General features: G+C 52.6%; 1 protein-coding gene across 2 annotated transcripts; it reads left to right on the top strand.

Annotated features, from left to right (window-relative positions):
- The first annotated feature begins 608 nt into the window (after positions 1–608).
- Positions 609–8446, top strand: ZDHHC22 (zinc finger DHHC-type palmitoyltransferase 22). 2 transcript variants are annotated; one of them, XM_047861982.1, is made up of 3 exons: positions 609–810; positions 2701–3240; positions 8181–8446. In XM_047861982.1, exons 2-3 carry the CDS (start codon positions 2715–2717, stop codon positions 8444–8446), a joined length of 792 nt encoding a protein of 263 aa, XP_047717938.1. In that variant the 5' UTR covers positions 609–810; positions 2701–2714. The 2 variants fall into 2 exon arrangements, 1 of the variants encoding a protein (XP_047717938.1); XR_007152843.1 differs by lacking the exons at positions 609–810; positions 2701–3240 and adding an exon at positions 3786–3993 and having other exon boundaries at positions 8181–8256.
- The last annotated feature ends 8447 nt before the right edge of the window (positions 8447–16893 follow it).

The raw sequence follows: 16893 nt of genomic DNA, 5'->3' as shown, positions 1-16893 counted from the left end.
GGTTGAACTTCTGCTGAGGATTAACAAAGCTGTCTTATGCTAAAGGCTTAGCACAGTGTCTGGTACGTAACAAGAGCCCAGTAAACAGTGGCAGTAATTATGAACTAATACTCAAATAGAGCTTGCCACGGGCAGGCCCTGTTTAACGGCTTTACATACATTGTCACATAATCCTCACATCTCTGTTTTACAGATGAGGAAACTGGAATGTGAAGATCACACGGCCGTGGATGGGGGATATTCAGACCCAGGCAGACAGGCTCCAGAGTTGGGGCTCTCAACGCCTCTGTGCACAACAACGTGGATCATTATGGGTGTTGCCCCTGGCAAACTGAGCTCTCAACAACCCCCCCCCCCCAGGCCTCCCTCCTTCCGAGAGAGTGGGGAGCAGGGAAGGAAGGAGCAGATGATGGCTAACACATCCACATCAGCGCTGAATCCAGATCCCCCAGTTGGTGGCTGAAGTCCGGCAGAGCGCCCCAGCCCACTCCAGGGGAAAAGGGGGGGGGGGCAAGTCTACGATGCTGAGAGGGGTGGCCAGAGCGCCGCCCCCAGGAGGGGAGGGAGGGGTGGCGGGGTTGAGGGGTGCCCAGCTGCCATCCCCGCCGCCTCCTGGCCCCCACTCGCTGGCGCCCAAGTGGGAGGACGGCAGCTGCCCGCTCCCTCCTCCCCACGTCCCCGCTACCTGCCCAGTCCCCGAAGCGAAGCGTGAGGAGGCTACGAGCCAGCGGGGCCGAGCCCACAACTTTGCAGCCTCGGGGAGCGTGAGAGCCGGCGTCCGGGGCTCCTCTTGTCCGCGACCCGAGCTCGGTGAGTTCATTTCCCCACCCCTCTGCGGCGGTGCGGCGGCGGCGGCGGCGGCGGCAGCGGCGGCGGCGCGGGGGGCGGCTTCCCCGGCGTCCAGGAGGCGGTGGCCGAGACGCCGGCGGCCGCCCGCGCCGCCAGCCTCGCTAGGGCTCCCGGCCGTGCCGCCCTCCGCCGCGGGCGAGGCGGCCGCCAGTGCGGAGCGGACAGCTCCCCGCGCCCCTGGACCGCCCGGGCGGTCTCCGCGCTCCCTGATCAGGTGCAGGGCGCGGGGGCCGCCGGCCGAGCGCCCCTCGCTCCCCCAGCCCCTATCCGCCTGCCAGGCGCCGCGGCGCATCTGGAGGCTGCTCCCGCGCCCCCCTGGCGACCGGCGTGGGGAAGACACTTGCTTCGCCGGAGACCGGAGCCGAGGGCTCTCTGGGGTGGGCAGCGCCGCCGCAGCCCCCGGGGGCGCCTGGGTGGGGGCGGTGCCCGGCCTCTAGCGACCACCCCGGGGTTTGCTCCGGGCTGAGTTCCTGTCGAGGAGATTGGCTCGCGCTCCCTGTAGCGGCCGCAGGTCCCCGGGGTCACTGGCACCTGCAAAGGGGACTCCAAGGTGATCGATCGCCCAATCCGGACGGGACAGCCTGGACGGAGGCCTCGTGGCATTTGCCCATCCTGGGTGCAGCCGCCTTCCCAGAACTTTTCCTGCGCCTAGGGCTCGCCGGCTCCTTAGCCCCTGGAAAAGTTCTCTCGGGCGCCGGGAATCCTATTTCCCGGTGGCTTCCGAAGCTGGGCAGGAACCAGGGCTTTGGGGGGCAGGGTAGTGGGGAATGAGGTGGGGGTGTTCGGCAGCAGGGGGTAGATCCGCCGAAAAGGCTGGCCAAACATCCACTCCTTCGCCCAGGGCGGGCTTGTTGGCATCGAAAGGGTTTCGGCGCCATCGGGGTTGTTTGGGTTCTCGCTTCAGGAGGGTGGGGGGAGGGCGCGAAGGGGGATTTTAATTTCGTCGCTTCAAATGAAAACGCTCTTTGCAAAGAAATAGCCAGGGCAGCCAGCGTCGGGGAGATGGGCTGACCAGGATCGGCTGACACAGGTATTCCGACTGCGCCCCCCTTCACCTCACCCGGTGCCTGAGCGCGTGTGTGAATGTATTGATTGTTTTAATTGATTTTTTTTCTAAAAGCCAGGTGGCAGCGGCTGCGTGTGTGATACACAGATATATACATACACAAACACAGATACCCAGGCACACACAGATTACACGGACAGTCATGCACAAGGAATGCCCCCCACATATACACACACACTCACCACACCACAACCACCACCACCACACACACACACACACACACACACACACACACACACATCACAGACCTATAAGCACACATACCTCCAAGGAGCCTTAGGTTAGGGGTGTGGTCCCTGAGTATTGCCCAACATTGGGGGAGGGGGGTGGCCAGAGGGTCAGAGAAAAGGAGGTAAAGCAGGACTTCCAACAGGTCATTTCTCTCTGCCCCACTCCAAATTCTTTGCTTTCTCCTCCAAGGGAGTCTGGAGGAGAAATCCCAAACCTGGGCTCATTTCCACTGCCATAAAGGAGTGGAGTGCTGGCCCCACGACCTTCATTCCCCCCACCCCCCACCCCCCCCAGACTGCCTCGTTGTGCCTGATTCCAGGGTTCTAGAGCCTCAGAGGTTGCTCAAAAACCAAGCGGGCACTGGGAGATAGGGCCTGACCCCCAGAGGCCAGTTGGGTCTTGGGGTTTGACACCTGCTTGGGCTCGGATTGGGGAAGAGAGGAGGCGTGATCCAAGGGACAGGGGTGGGGAGCTTGGGTTTCAGTGGGGCAGGAGCGATCAACTGCGCCCCCTGGACACTGCAGTAAGTCTTCCTCTCACCCTGGGCCCCTTAGGAATGTAATCGAGGATGCTGGCCCTGAGGCTGCTCAACGTGGTGGCCCCCGCCTACTTCCTGTGCATCTCCCTGGTGACCTTCGTGCTGCAGCTCTTCCTCTTCCTGCCCAGCATGCGCCAGGACCCCTCGGCCGCCTGGCTCTTCTCTCCCGCGCTGCTCCACGGGGCGCTCTTCCTGTTCCTCTCAACCAATGCCCTGGGCAATTACGTCCTGGTCATCCAGAACTCCCCGGACGACCTGGACGCCTGCCAGGGGCCCTCGACCAGGAGGGCCCCGTGCCCCCCGCCCAGCACCCACTTCTGCCGCGTGTGCGCCAGAGTCACCCTGAGGCACGATCATCACTGTTTCTTCACCGGCAACTGCATCGGCGGCAGGAACATGCGCAACTTCGTCTTGTTCTGCCTCTACACCTCCCTTGCCTGCCTCTACTCCATGGTGGCCGGGGTGGCCTACATCTCAGCAGTCCTTTCCATCTCCTTCGCCCACCCCCTGGCCTTCCTCACGCTCCTTCCCACCTCCATCAGCCAGTTCTTCTCCGGTGAGTGGGCCTTGGCAGGCAGGTTGGGCCCTACATAGGGACCCTCCACCCCAACCCCAAGTTTGCCAGATTTAGTAAAGAAAAATACAGGATGCCCAGTTAAATTGTAACTTCAGATAAACAATGCATAACTCTTTTAATATAAATATGTCCTAAATATTACATAGGGCATACTTATATTATTTTTTAAATTCTGTTAACGGGGTGCCTAGGTGATTCAGTTGGTCGAGCAGCCGACTCTTGATCTTGGCTTAGGTCACGATCCCAGGATCGTGGGATCGAGCCCCGAGTTGGGCTCTGTGCTGATCGTGGATTTTCTCTCTCTCTCTCTCTCTCTCTCTCTGCTCCTCTCCCCTGCTCACGCTCTGTCTATAAATAAAGAAATACATAAAGAAATATTCTGTTATGTAGCTGAAATTCAGGTTAACTGGGCATACTGTATTTTACCCGGCCACCTCCCTCTCCAACCGCCGCCCCCCACCCATCCTCATTCATCATCTCCTCCTTGTTTGCCACTGACTATTTGCTCATAGAATTGTGTGGCAATCCAGGCAGTACACTTGCTCTGTGCCAGACAGGGCTGGGTGCTGGCCATCCCTCCATGCAGTTTGTGAGGTACACCCATGCTATGACCTTCCTCTGCCTGGACTCCAGTCCTGTTCACACATTCCCCCAAGGATTTTGCCTTCCAAAGATCTCGCCAACCAACCACAGTGAGACTGACCAGGGTGCCGGGCCAGCCCCCGCAGAAGGGTAAGCCCTACCCTCCTGCCCACTAAATTTGTCCCCACCAGGCTGTTCCCTAGCCTGCAGATGGCGCAGAGCAGGGGCCACCCTGGTCAGAGACGCAGCCGTGTTTAATGGCTCCACCTTCACATCACAGTGCTGTGGCACTGGCGTGCGATTTGACCCTCCAGGGAGACTCTCACGCTTGCAGGAGCCAGGCATGTGGGCCTCACACCAGCACTCTCTTGAGCACCCTGGTGGGGACTGTACTTTCTATAGTGTGCCCCCAAAGAGAGCTCCATGATTCCTGGCACAGAGGGACCTGGCTCCTGGCAGTTTACCTGGCCTTGAAATTCGCCCCTACCTCATTTCCTTCCATTCCATCCCTACCCTGGCCTTTGACTTCAACTGACTTGTTTCTTACAGTTGCTAGCATGCATGCATGTGTGTGTCTGAGATTGTTATCTCCACCTCCCAGATGAAGAAACTTAGGCTTATATGGGATTGAATGGCTTGCCCAGGATCTTACTATTACTGACTAGCAGCTTCTGCCCTGCCCCCACCCCTGCTCAGGTGTTTAAACCACCCCCAGCAGCACGGGGAATCTAGCACACCATTGGCCCATTGGCCTTTCAGGGACAAAGACAGACATTGCAGCTACATCCATTGAGATCCCAAGATTAGTTAGATGTACCCGGGCTGGACCCTCATAAAAGTTCTGCTCCGTTCTGGGGGAAGCCACCATTTTGGTCTTTGTTGGGTCTGCAGCCCGGCCCTTCACAGGAGCAGAACTGTTGTGTCCTTGGGTAGTGGGAACTCAGAAACTCAGGAAGGCCACAGCTGTGGGGTTGCCTTGAGGGCTGGTGGCTGAATTTGGCCCAGAACTTGGAACTCTGGGGCCTTCTGGATCTTGGCACGGGCCTAGGAGGCTGCTGGGACCAAAATAACCAGACCGGGGGAGGGGAGGTGGGCGGGCTAGGGGGTGGAGTGTGAGCACAGACAGGTGGAGGGATGAGGAGAGCCAGAGAGCCTGATTACACTTTCTTTTCCAAGTAGCATCATCACATCAGAATGAATGGTTCCAAAGGGAGGATCCTGAAATGGTTTGATTTGAGATAAGCCTGGGCTTGAGGCCTGTCCATATGTGCTAGGTTTGGGAGACAGGATAGAAGGGAAGAGGGGCTCTTACTTTGATCTGGGGGAGAACAGAGCCAGCCAGTGACTACCTTGGGGCCCAGATCCTTGTTGCAGCACCCCTTTTTACCTCCTCCCCATACCCGCTGGGAAAAGGGGGCCAAGGTTTCTAATCTCCAACTCTCCCGTCCCACCCATCGTCCTCCTTTGCTGACCTTCCTTCTTCCCCCTCACCAGGCCTTCTCCCTCCCCGCCCACACATGCACCTGACCCCATCAGCAGTGTCTCCCTTCCTATGTCTTCTCCTTCTATTCTCAACCCGAATGGTTGCGGGCACACCCTCTCTCATCTGCTCAGGGGGGCAGGTAGACAGGAGGGAAGAGGAGGGGACAAGCTGTTTAATAGATTGAGCTGTCCACAACTGTGGTACCGACCTGAGTCAGATCTGCCACAAGAGCACAGCATGGCTGGGAGTGTTGGCCCTCAGCTTATGCCAAGGAGGTGGGAGACTAGCCAGTTCAATTTTGGAAGTTGTCCTTTCTTTGGGCTTCAGGGGGCTTGGTACAGGTTGTGTCAGCCCTCTGAGTCTCAGTCCTCTTATCTGGGAAATGGAGATGACACCATCTGACCTGTGTCATTGGGATAAGTGTGCCAGCGTGGTGGGTACCACCAGAAAGTCCAGTAGAAGGGAAGGGGGACTAGCATTTGCTGAACACATAGTATGTGGATTATCACATCCATTTTAAAGGCTCAGGAGCCAAAAGCTCAGCAAGGTTAAGTTGCTTCCAAACCACACGAGTGTGACCCCAACCCAAGATTTGGACTCAGAGCTGCTAGCCTCCAGAGCGCATACTCTTTCCACTGCACCACACTGCCTCTGGAGCTGCTTCTTGATGAACGGGCTACTTTGGGTGGAAAGGAGGTTCTTGTCCCTGGCTGTCTATTAAAGATGCTGGGTGATGATCTGTCAAAGGTGTTATAGATGCTTGGTAGGAAGCAGAGATGGAAAGATTGGATGGTGTGACCAATCAGGCCCTTTAGGAAAATTCTGTGATTTTCTAAAAGAAGAACTATTATTAAATAATTCAGAGGAGCTGAGGCAGCTAGGCTGAGCAACTTCAAACACTTCAAGAGAAAGCAGGTCCCCAGAATAGCCTTTTGTAGCTGCTGCAAGGGGCCAGAAAAAGGCCACGAGGTCTTTTCCGCATGTCTTGATTTAGTGCCAGAAAAAAGCCTATGGAAAACAGCTTCCATCAACTCAGGCTTATCCTTGCGGCTGAGTTGCAAGGCAGGCCCTGCACTTGACAGCTCTGATGTTCTCACATCACAGCTCGAGGGCCATCTTTGCCTGTCAGCATTCCTGGAGCCTGGAGGGCACCATGGTCCCGGGATCCTTCATCCTGCACGTGGCTGCCTGAGCTAACCTGTGCTGACAAGGAAGAAGTGGGTCAGAGGAATGGAACAGCCCTATGTAAGCCCTGTCCCAATGCCGCCCCCATGCCAGCTGAGGGGCTGCTCCAAATGCCAGCTGGAGTGAGCTCTCCATCCCCTGGGCAGCTGGACTTATTTGTCTCCAACTTTGCAAGGAGAAACCTTTCAAAACTCCTAGGGCTGAGGACAAGACAAGGCTGTTAATGAGCAAACCTGAATCTGGCCCACATCCTCCTGGCTGCGGAGTCCACCGCTGCTCAGACTGGACAAATTTTAAAAGCCCAACCCTCGGGGGTCTGGAAACTGGGGACTGGGGAAACCAGGGAAGAGGTGGGTTGGAGCCAGGGGAATGCTGGAGAAGAAGGATATGGTTGAGGTTTGCAGAGGCCGAATAGATTGTAAGGTGGGGTCTCTGGAACAGGCACCCTCATCTCGTTGGAAGGGGTGGAGGTTGGCTTGTGCTGCAGGGAGAGAGGGGCTGAGGAGGGCTTTTGAGTTCTCTCCTGGACCCAATGCCCTAGCTGCTAGGCAGGTCAAGGTAGGTGTCTCTACCATGGCTGCCAAAGCTGCAGCCCATCCAGGACTCAAAGTCCTGGAAAGAAGGAGAAAGCTGGCTGGTCTTGGGAGTTAAATGTGAGCCCTTCTTGGATGTAGTCTCCTCATCTATAAATGACCCTCATCAGGGAGCACTGCATTGAGTGTGAACCAGAATGCTGGTCACTTTGTACACCATTTCCCTGAATCACGCAACCTTATGGAGTCATTGTTATTATGCCCATTTTACAGATGAGCAAACTGTAATTTGGAGAGATTAGATAATTTATACAAGGCCACAGAGCCAGGAGAGTCAAACTTAGCATAGATTGACCACCCCAGTTCTGACGAAGAGTGTGGGATCTCTTATTCAGTGGATGTTTAAAACCAATGATAGAGAATGCTAGTTTGGAGGGGTTTGGAGAGTCCTGCCCAAGGCAGGGAGCTAGACTGATGATCTTGGGGGCCTCTTCCAGCCTTAGCAGGCCCTGGCTGACAGCTCTGGCCAAATGTTCTCGTGGCCATACTGTTCTCTTGTTAGCATTAATGACTGAATTATTTTCTAAGTCAGCGCTCTGCACTGCCCTTGGAGCTTGTGACTTCTTCTTGATGACTAGGCCCTGTTCTCCATCATGCTGTCATTTTCCAGAGTCCTCCCCGCCAGTGTTCCCAGTTCTGTAGGAAGATGGGGCTGCAGTCAAGGCAACTGCCCAGGAGCCAGCTCCCTCCCTTGCATCCTCAGCTCACCCCCCTCTGATCCTGCAAAAACACCTTCTCCCTGTTTCCAGATCACAAAGAGAAGGTAGAGCAAGACGGCATCTCTGACTCTAAGGAAATGGTGGCATCTAGGCATCTGCCAGGAGAAGAAGCTACCTTCTCTTCTCCCCCACGTCCCCCAGTTCTCCCCTCTCACTTCAGGAGCCGTGGGCACTAAGAAAAAGTTAGGGCAACTAGTTCATCCTTCCTTCCCTCGCTGCAGCGCTGAGATTGCTACAGCATATAGCTTCAGTCTCATTAATCTCCCTCCTTCCCTAGTGGAAAGCGCCTGCATGGATCGCAGTTCAGTACGTGGCCTGGGTGTAAAGCGATTCTGGTCTTTCCCCTCCCCCCTGCAGGAGCTGTCCTCGGTTCTGAAATGTTCGTCATCCTCATGCTCTACCTCTGGTTTGCTATCGGCCTGGCCTGCGCGGGCTTCTGCTGCCATCAGCTGCTGTTGATCCTCAGGGGGCAAACCCGCCACCAGGTGCGGAAGGGGGTGGCGGTGAGGGCCCGGCCCTGGCGCAAGAACTTACAGGAGGTCTTCGGGAAGAGGTGGCTGCTGGGCCTGCTGGTCCCCATGTTCAATGTTGGAGGTGAGAGCTCCAAGCAGCGTGACAAATAGCAGGCATTCCCATCATTTCTGTGTGTGTGTCTTAACTCCTCCTGAACATAAGACCGTGGCACTCTTGTCTCTGCCCATGACCCAATACAACCTTGAGCCAGTAAGGTCCTAGCATCCACCCCTGGTCTGTGACATATAGAGAACAGCGTTGGCTGGTGGATTGTGGCGAGAAGGAAAAATGGCCACTCAGGCATTGCTAGGCTCCCAAGAGCCAGCCAACTGCTAGGAGGCCTCTGCTTTTGTTCCTTCCCCCTTGGAGCCCCTGCTTTCCCCCTCTGCCGGGCTCATCCACTCTCTCCCATGTCTCATGTCATCACTGCTATTGGCTAGAGCTCTTCCTCTCAGACCCATGTTAGGATGGAGAGTGGATTCTTGCTGTTGGTATGATGCTCCCAGGACCTAGAGGTAGGCAAAAATGTTTAAAATTACCATGTGTGAGAGATAGCCAAGTCAGCTCTGCCAACTGCTAGGGAGGTTGAAACAGGAGAGGTGTGTTCTTATTCTCTCTGTGGATTTGTGAGCAGTGGAAGGGAAACTCAGGAGCTTACTGCCCCACCCCCAAGTTGCAAAGCCTTTTCTCTGGGAGACAGCAGCCAATGGCCTGGATTTTCTAGGTGCTGTGTCTGTCCATCTTGCTCCATATGGCCACCCCAGCCCAGTCTGGGACCTGCCTTGATGCTTCCCTTCCTTGGCACTCTTGTAGCTTTCTCTCTGATGTCTAGTCTTTGGGGTTTTTGTTAGATGTTGGGAAGGCAAAAAAGAAGGAAGAAGGAAAGGAGAAATACTGATAAATGGGAGAAGCATGTGGCTGCATGACCATACAGAAGGGGACATGTGCATGTGTATGTGTGGGGGGAGGTGGTGGTGATGAGTGTTGTGAAATTAGAAAATGCTTAGAGGAGGGGAGGAGAGAGGTCACACAGAGATTGGGCACTGGGATATTTGGGAGATGAGGATGAGAGGGGAAAATAGGCTCATTTCTGAAGGACATTCTAGCATTTAAAGCTGTTCAGAATTTGAAAAGCTGCCTGGGAAAGTAAAGAATGTCCCACTGGAGGTATTCCAGCAGGGACTGGTCAGTCATCTGGCATGCATGCTGTGGAAAGAATTTCTGCACAGGGTCAGGAAAGGGAGGATCCTTTCCCACCCCCAAGAGTCTAGTGACTCTTGTGACTGCCAGGTCCAGGGGCAAGATCTGTAGAGATGCCTGTGAATTATTTGCTTTCACAAAGCAGGAAGAAGGCACGGAAGGGTCTGAAAATCATAATGCAAACCTTCAGGACCCTACTTTGCCACTGAGGAGGCGTCTCTGGTGAGACAGGACAGACTGGGTGTTAATGCTAGCCGAGGGGGTTGGCATTTGAGGAAAGGGAGATGGAGCAGTGTCAGGGGCAGGTAGGGGCCGTAGCGGGAGAGCAAGGCTGGAAGGTCAGGCAGTTGTAAGGCCAGCCTTGGTTATCTAATTGGCTCTGGATGGGGGCACTGCTCTGTGTTCTGGGGCCCAGAAGATCAAACCTCTGGGGCATATTTGGGAGTAGGGACAACACAAGTGCCCCTTCTGACTGGATCCCAAGGCCAGTCTACCACCCGTGCAGGCAGCAGAGCTGAAGTCCACACCCTACAGTGTCCAGCTGGCGGCCGCAGGCACCCCAAGCATTGTCACACAACACTATGAGTTCTTGAGCAGAGCTCAGGAGCACTTTACCTTGGTCCTGCCTTCATGCCCCCTACAGGGCTAATGTAGTAATGGCACCACTGGCTCACGCTCCCTCCCATTTTCATTCATTCATGCATCCTACATATATTTCTTGAGTGCCAACTCTGTGCCAAGTCTCTTCCGGGCACCGGTATACAATGATGAACAAGGCACACTTGTTGTAATGAGCACTGGGTGTTATATGTAAGTGATGAATCACTAGATTCTACTCCTGAAACTAATATTACACTATATGTTAACTAACTGGAATTTAAATAAAAACTTGAAACAAACAAAAATGATGAGCAAGACAATAAAATCTCTGCCATCAGGGGCATCTTGTCCCTGCCCCCACCCACTGAATCCCACCCCTTGGAAAATGGTTACTCTGCCATCTTGGTGTCAGCAGGGCAGGTCACTTGGAGGGGAAGGATATTGCAGAGAAGGCTGAAGAGGAGCCCGGGCTGGCTGGATGAAGGAATCATTGGGGAGCATCTTCACCCCCTACTTCTGGCCATACTGAAAAAGTGGGAGTGGGAGGGGAGGGAAGAGATTCCCTGGGCAATCCAGACCTTGGCTCTTCCCTGACTGCAGAGCTCAAGTTTGGAAGCTAGCCATGCCATTCCCAGCCTCCTGGAGGCTCAGCACTGTGAGACTTGACATGGGGAGAGGAACTAAAAGGGAGACCTGCAAGAGTCGGCTTCTGGCCGATTGGTCAGTGGGTGGTGACGGCGGGGGGGGGGGGGGGGGGGGTTGCCAGGTGTGGGACTTGAGTAGCATTTGTACACATGTCCCTGTATTGTTGATGAAGAACATCAATAAAACATGTGGTGTTAAATTGGATTTGATGTGATCACACGGGCACTGTGGTTGGTAGCAGGGCAGGCAAGGCTGGAATGCACCGACACAGTCAAACAAGCTGTTGAAATATTTAAGGTAAGTATTAAAAATACTTCTGTTCTAGTAGGTAAGTAACCATTGTCCAGACTCCCTGAGAACCCACTCCTGCTGCCCTAGCTGCTCCTGTTCCTCCCCTGGACTCCTGGCTAGCTTCAAAATCCAGCAATGAAAAGGGCAATGCCGGGGCGCCTGGGTGGCGCAGTCGGTTGAGCGTCCGACTTCAGCCAGGTCACGATCTCGCGGTCCGTGAGTTTGAGCCCCGCGTCAGGCTCTGGGCTGATGGCTCGGAGCCTGGAGCCTGTTTCCGATTCTGTGTCTCCCTCTCTCTCTGCCCCTCCCCCGTTCAGGCTCTGTCTCTCTCTGTCCCAAAAATAAATAAACGTTGAAAAAAAATTTTTTTTAAAAAAAAGAAAAGGGCAATGCCTGTTACCTGCATGGAACCCTCAGGAGTTTATTCCAACCCATCAGCCAGTGTCCTTTGTGACTGGTCAGGGTTTGTGCTGTGTGGCTGGTAAATGTGTGGATACCACCCCTTGTTGGTAGCAGGTCTATGTGCTGGGATCATGGACCCATGGGGGCCAGGAGTAGAATGTGTAATGTAGGAACTTTCCTCTTCCTCCTCCCACTCCTTCCCATGTCAGAGGACAGGTGGGGAGAGAATGAAGAGGAGAAGCCACTTGATCCTCCATCACAGGTAGAGCTGACTGCCCCCTGAGGATCAGCCAGGGCCCCCTGACCTCTCAGCCCCTACAAAACTTGAAGACTTTAGGCTGCCCAGTCCTGAGGGAAGCTGAGAGTGGGTTAAGCCCTGCAGGGAGGGAGTGGTCCCTAAGCAGATGAATGGGCATGACCTCTGGTGCATCCTAAAGACGAGCAGGCCTGGACTAGTAGAGGCACAACTACAAAGTGTTAGTTCTTCTTGGGCTGTTGAAGAGCCTTCAGCCTAGGCCAGTGTTGTATAAAGGTCTGCGTTCCCTGGACACATGCCAACGAGCAACCAAAAAGGCAGACCCAAGATATGCCAGCGGTGGGGTGGGGAGGGGATGAATGGAGATGTGACTAATCTTCGGCACATTGTAGAGCATGGGCTGTCTACACTCCATGGGGCAGACACACCTGCCTTTTCACCATTGTATCCTAAATGCCTAGCAGGGGCTAGGCATATAGTAGGTGCTCAGTAAATATTGACTAAATGAATGCTTAGATTTTGTGCTCATTTGCTCACTCCACATCTCTTCTTTGCTGTGCACACTGTGGGGCTGGAAGACAGATGAAACAATACTGTCCTCCAGGGGTTCACATCCTGGGAGAGGTTGCTGGGAAGCCCCAGAAGAGGAAGAGAGCATGTCCAGCTGTAGGGACCAGGGAGCTTCCATGTGTGCAGAGCTTGGATGAATGGATGATATTTGAGAAGGCAGACATGGATAAGAAGGCTTTCCAGGAAAAGGGAACTGGCTTGGAGCCCTGGAGTGATCATGGGATGGTGAGCATAGCGGCCATCATGGAGAAGCAGGTGGAATTAAATCTGGGAGTTGAGAAATCCTTATCAAAATAACACCAGCATTCTTCACAGAACTAGAACAAACAATCCTAAAATTTGTATGGAACCAGAAAAGACCCCGAATAGCCAAAGCAATCTTGAAAAAGAAAACCAAAGCTGGAAGCATCACAATCCCGGACTTCAAGCTATATTACAAAGCTGTAATCATCAAGACAGTATGGTACTGACACAAGAACAGAGACTCAGATCAATGGAACAGAATAGAGAACCCAGAAATGGACCCACAAAATGTATGGCCAACTAATATTTGACAAAGCAGGAAAGAATATCCAATGGAACAGAGACAGTCTCTTCAGCAAATGGTGCTGGGAAAACTGGACAGCGACATGCAGAAAAATGGACCTGGACCATTTTCTTACACCATACACAAAAAGAAACTCAAAATGGATGAAATCCCTAAACGTAAGACAGGAAATGATCAAAATCCTCCAGGAGAAAGCAGGCAAAAACCTCTTTGACCTTGGCCACAGCAATATCTTACTCAACACGTGTCCAGAGGCAAGGGAAACAAAAGCAAAAATGAACTACAGGGACCTCATCAAGATAAAAATCTTCTGCACAGCAAAGGAAACAATCAGCAAAACTAAAAGGCAACCATGGAATGGGAGAAGATATTTGCAACTGACATATCAGATAAAGGGTTAGTATCCAAAATCTATAAAGAACTTATCAAACTCAACACCCAAAAAACAATCTAGTGAAGAAATGGGCAAAAGACATGAATAGACACTTCTCCAAAGAAGACATCCAGATGCCTAACAGACACATGAAAAAATGCTCAACATCACTCATTATCAGTGAAATACAAAACAAAACCACAATGAGATACCACCTCACAGCTGTCAGAATAGCTAACATTAACAACTCAGGCAACAACAGATATTGGCGAGGATGCGGAGAAAGAGGATCTCTTTTGCACTGCTGGTGGGAATGCAAACTGGTGCAGCCACTCTGGGAAACAGTATGGAGGTTCCTCAAAAAATTAAATATAGCAGTACCCTATGCCCAGCAATTGCACTATTAGGCCAAGGGATACAGGCGTGCTGTTTCAAAGAGGCACATGCACCCCAATGTTTATAGCAGCGCTATTGACAATAGCCAAAGTATGGAAAAAGCCCAAATGTCCATCGACAGATGAATGGATAAAGAAGATGTGGTGTATATATATATATACAACGGAGTATTACTCAGCAATCAAAAAGAATGAAATCTTACCATTTACAACTACATGGATGGAACTAGAGGGTATTATGCTAAGTGAAATTAGTCAGTCAGAGAAAGACAAAAATCATATGACTTCACTCATATGAGGAATTTAAGATACAAAACAGATGAACATAAGGGAAGGGAAGCAAGAATATATAAAACAGGGAGAGGGACAAAACGTAAGAGACTCTTAATTATAGAGAACAAGCAGAAGGTTACTGGAGGGGTTGTGGGAGGGGGGGATGGGCTAAATGGTTAAGGGGCATTCAGGAATCTACTCCTGGAATCATTGTTGCACATATATGCTAACTAACTTGGATGTACATTAAAAAAAATCTGGGATTTGAGATCTGAGCAGAGGGGGCCTTGAATGGCAAGCTAAGAGATCTGGACCAAAGTTGACAGGGGAACCATTGAAAGTTGTGAGCAAGGGAACTACATGATTAGAAATATATTTCAGAAAGTAGGGCTTTGGTGGGTAGACCAGAAGTGGAGATGGTGGAGGGACTCAGAGGAGGCATTTGCTATGAGCTGAGGGTGACATAACCAGGGCTTGGGTGGGAATACTGGCTGTGGGCTGGTAAGGAAGGGAAAGTATCAGAGCCATTTCACCGACATGGAGCATGACTGGAGGGGTCCTGGGGAGAAGGCCCAAGATGATCCTGAAGGTGAAGACAGAATGGTCAAGGTGATCTCAAATGAAAGGCCATCAGGAGCAGAGAAGATCATGACCCTGGGATTCAAGGTAACGGGGATCACTTGGCCTCTGTCAATGGCCCATCAGTTGGTGATTGATGCTATTGTTCTTAACTAACCACTCCGTAACCTTGCACTGGAGGAAGAGATTCAGGGAAATCTGCACATCGTGCCATGCAGCACAACCTTCTGGCTGACAAAGCTGGGAGAAACCATCTGCCTGCAGCAATAGAGGTCATGAGTCCTTGAAGCAACCTGAGCCCCCACCTGCTATAATGAAGAAACCAATCCTTAGGTCCCAGCAGCCACTCTTTAGCCAGTCTCCTTTCCCAGGATCATGGTTGTCTTGTCACTTCATGAATTTGGTCCTCCTGGCTCCTCTCTGTACTCAGAATCCTGCAACTGGCCTCACTGCTCCCCGCATCCCCCTCCTCTGGGCATGCTCTCAGGGATGCTTGGAAGGCAGCTCCTCCTGCTGGGGAGAAAGGGAGGGGACGGGTAGGGAGCTAGGATGCATTGCTCCTGCCTTATCTGAGATGCTTTGGAGATAAGGCAGAAACTTGGAGCTGGTCACCAACCAGGGTGAGCCTGTTGGTGGGGTTGGGGGGTCTGGGATAGTTCCTGATGTTGGTGTCTGCTTCTGTCCTCATTCCTCTCTCTGTGGGTAGTGCTGGCCCAGCTCCTCCATTCATTCCTCAGGCATTCATTGATGCCGACTCCGTGCCAGGAATGATGCCAAGAACCAGGAATGCAAAGATTAATGAGACCTATTACCTGACCCCGGGAAGACCAAAGGGACGAGGACCAACTGTGGACAGTTATGAGGGAGGACAGGGTGCCACAGGAGGAGGAGAGCACCCTCTCAGCGGGTAGGCTGGAAGACTTCCCAGAGGAGGCAACGTCGAATTTATACAGGATGATTAGGAGTTGCCAGACAGGAAAGCAGGGCTGTAGGTGGGAGTTCAAGTAGAAGGGACTGTGCAGGGGCTGGAATGCCAGATGATTCCTGGGAGTTGTGAGTCGCCATTAGGAGTGATAGGGCATGAGTAAGCATCCTGTGGTCACAGTCAGAGTTTAGTCTTCAGGCCACGTTCCCCATGGACCTGCCTCTTCCCTCTGATCGCTTCTTACAGGCTGTCCTGCTTGGGTGAGTCAAGCACAAACTGATGTCTACTTTTTTTCTAATGATCAGCACAATCCTCCACATTAGAGACCAAAGGCAGAGGGTCACGTTTATTTCCCCAGGGTTCAGTCCAAAGCTGTTGGAGAACTCAAAGTGGGGACATCAGAGACACTTGGGCTCAAAGAAGAGCCTCTGGGAAGAACTCCCCATCACTCTTTCCTTCCCATAGAACTTCAGAAAGGGGGTTAGAAGGAAGTCGTTTCTACTAAGATGGCTACCAGGGGCTCAGGAAGAGGGATGACCTTTCATGATGTACAATCCTCTCATCCTGACTGGCGAGGCCCATGTTCCTTTCATGGCCCTCTGCACCGCCCTCTCCCCACACCATCACCTAGTGGCCCCCACATGTTTCTTCCATTAGCCCTGACTGGTCCAGGGAAATTGTCCCTCCTGTATGGGTTTTGTCTCCCAGCTGAACCTTGGAGGGCAGGAATGGCAATGGTGGAATTCTCTGGTTTCCCCTAGCACCTAGCATATAGTATACAGCACTGACACCATTGTTGATGCATGAGTCACAATGAGTAATAATGACCAACATTTGCTGAACATTCACTATGTGAATAGGCCCTTGTCATACACACTTTACCTATAGTAACTACTTATTCCTCATAGCAACCCCTCGAGGTATGCTTTTTTATTACCCCTATTTTCCAGGTAAAGAAACTGAGTCCCAGAGAAGTTATATAAGCTTCCCAAAGCCATGCAGCTGGTAAGTGGCAGAGCTGGGATTCGAACTCAGGCTGTCTGCTCCTGAGTTAATCTTGTGAACCCAGACACCAGACTGTCTTTGTATTGTGGACTATTGTAGACATCCAATAAACTCCCTGCTGACAAGTAAAGTCAAGTTTTCATTCACTAATTCATTGATCGATTTATTCATTTAACCTACTGTTATTCAGCACCTGGTATTCAGTAGGCCCTGGTGGGTACAGAGAAAGGAATTAGGTACAGCCTCTGCCTTCACAGAGCTCACAGTAGCTGCTTAAGGTGACTGTGGGAGCAAACAGGCTGGCTTCAGGACCCTGGGATCCTTGGGATGTATCTGGTCCTTCCCAGGCTGATGATTATGGGCAAGTTGCCCAGGATGAAGCAGCTTCTTCCAGAGGCTAATTGTGGACGTCTGAAGACAGTCCCGGCTGGGGACCCTACCCCAGGTCACAAGGATGATGTCTAACCAGGGAAAAAAAAAGCCTGAGCTGTTTCTG

Source organism: Prionailurus viverrinus, chromosome B3, assembly GCF_022837055.1.
Source record: "Prionailurus viverrinus isolate Anna chromosome B3, UM_Priviv_1.0, whole genome shotgun sequence".
Lineage (NCBI taxonomy): Eukaryota > Metazoa > Chordata > Mammalia > Carnivora > Felidae > Prionailurus > Prionailurus viverrinus.
Note: the sequence above shows the minus strand (reverse complement) of the source record. Positions and strands in the feature narration are given on the sequence as shown.

Coding starts and splice junctions, on each gene's coding strand:
- ZDHHC22 (XM_047861982.1), top strand. CDS start 2,715: ATGCTGGCCCTGAGGCTGCTCAACGTGGTGGCCCCCGCCTACTTCCTG. Junction 3,241..8,180: donor CATCAGCCAGTTCTTCTCCG/GTGAGTGGGCCT, acceptor TCCCCCCTGCAG/GAGCTGTCCTCGGTTCTGAA.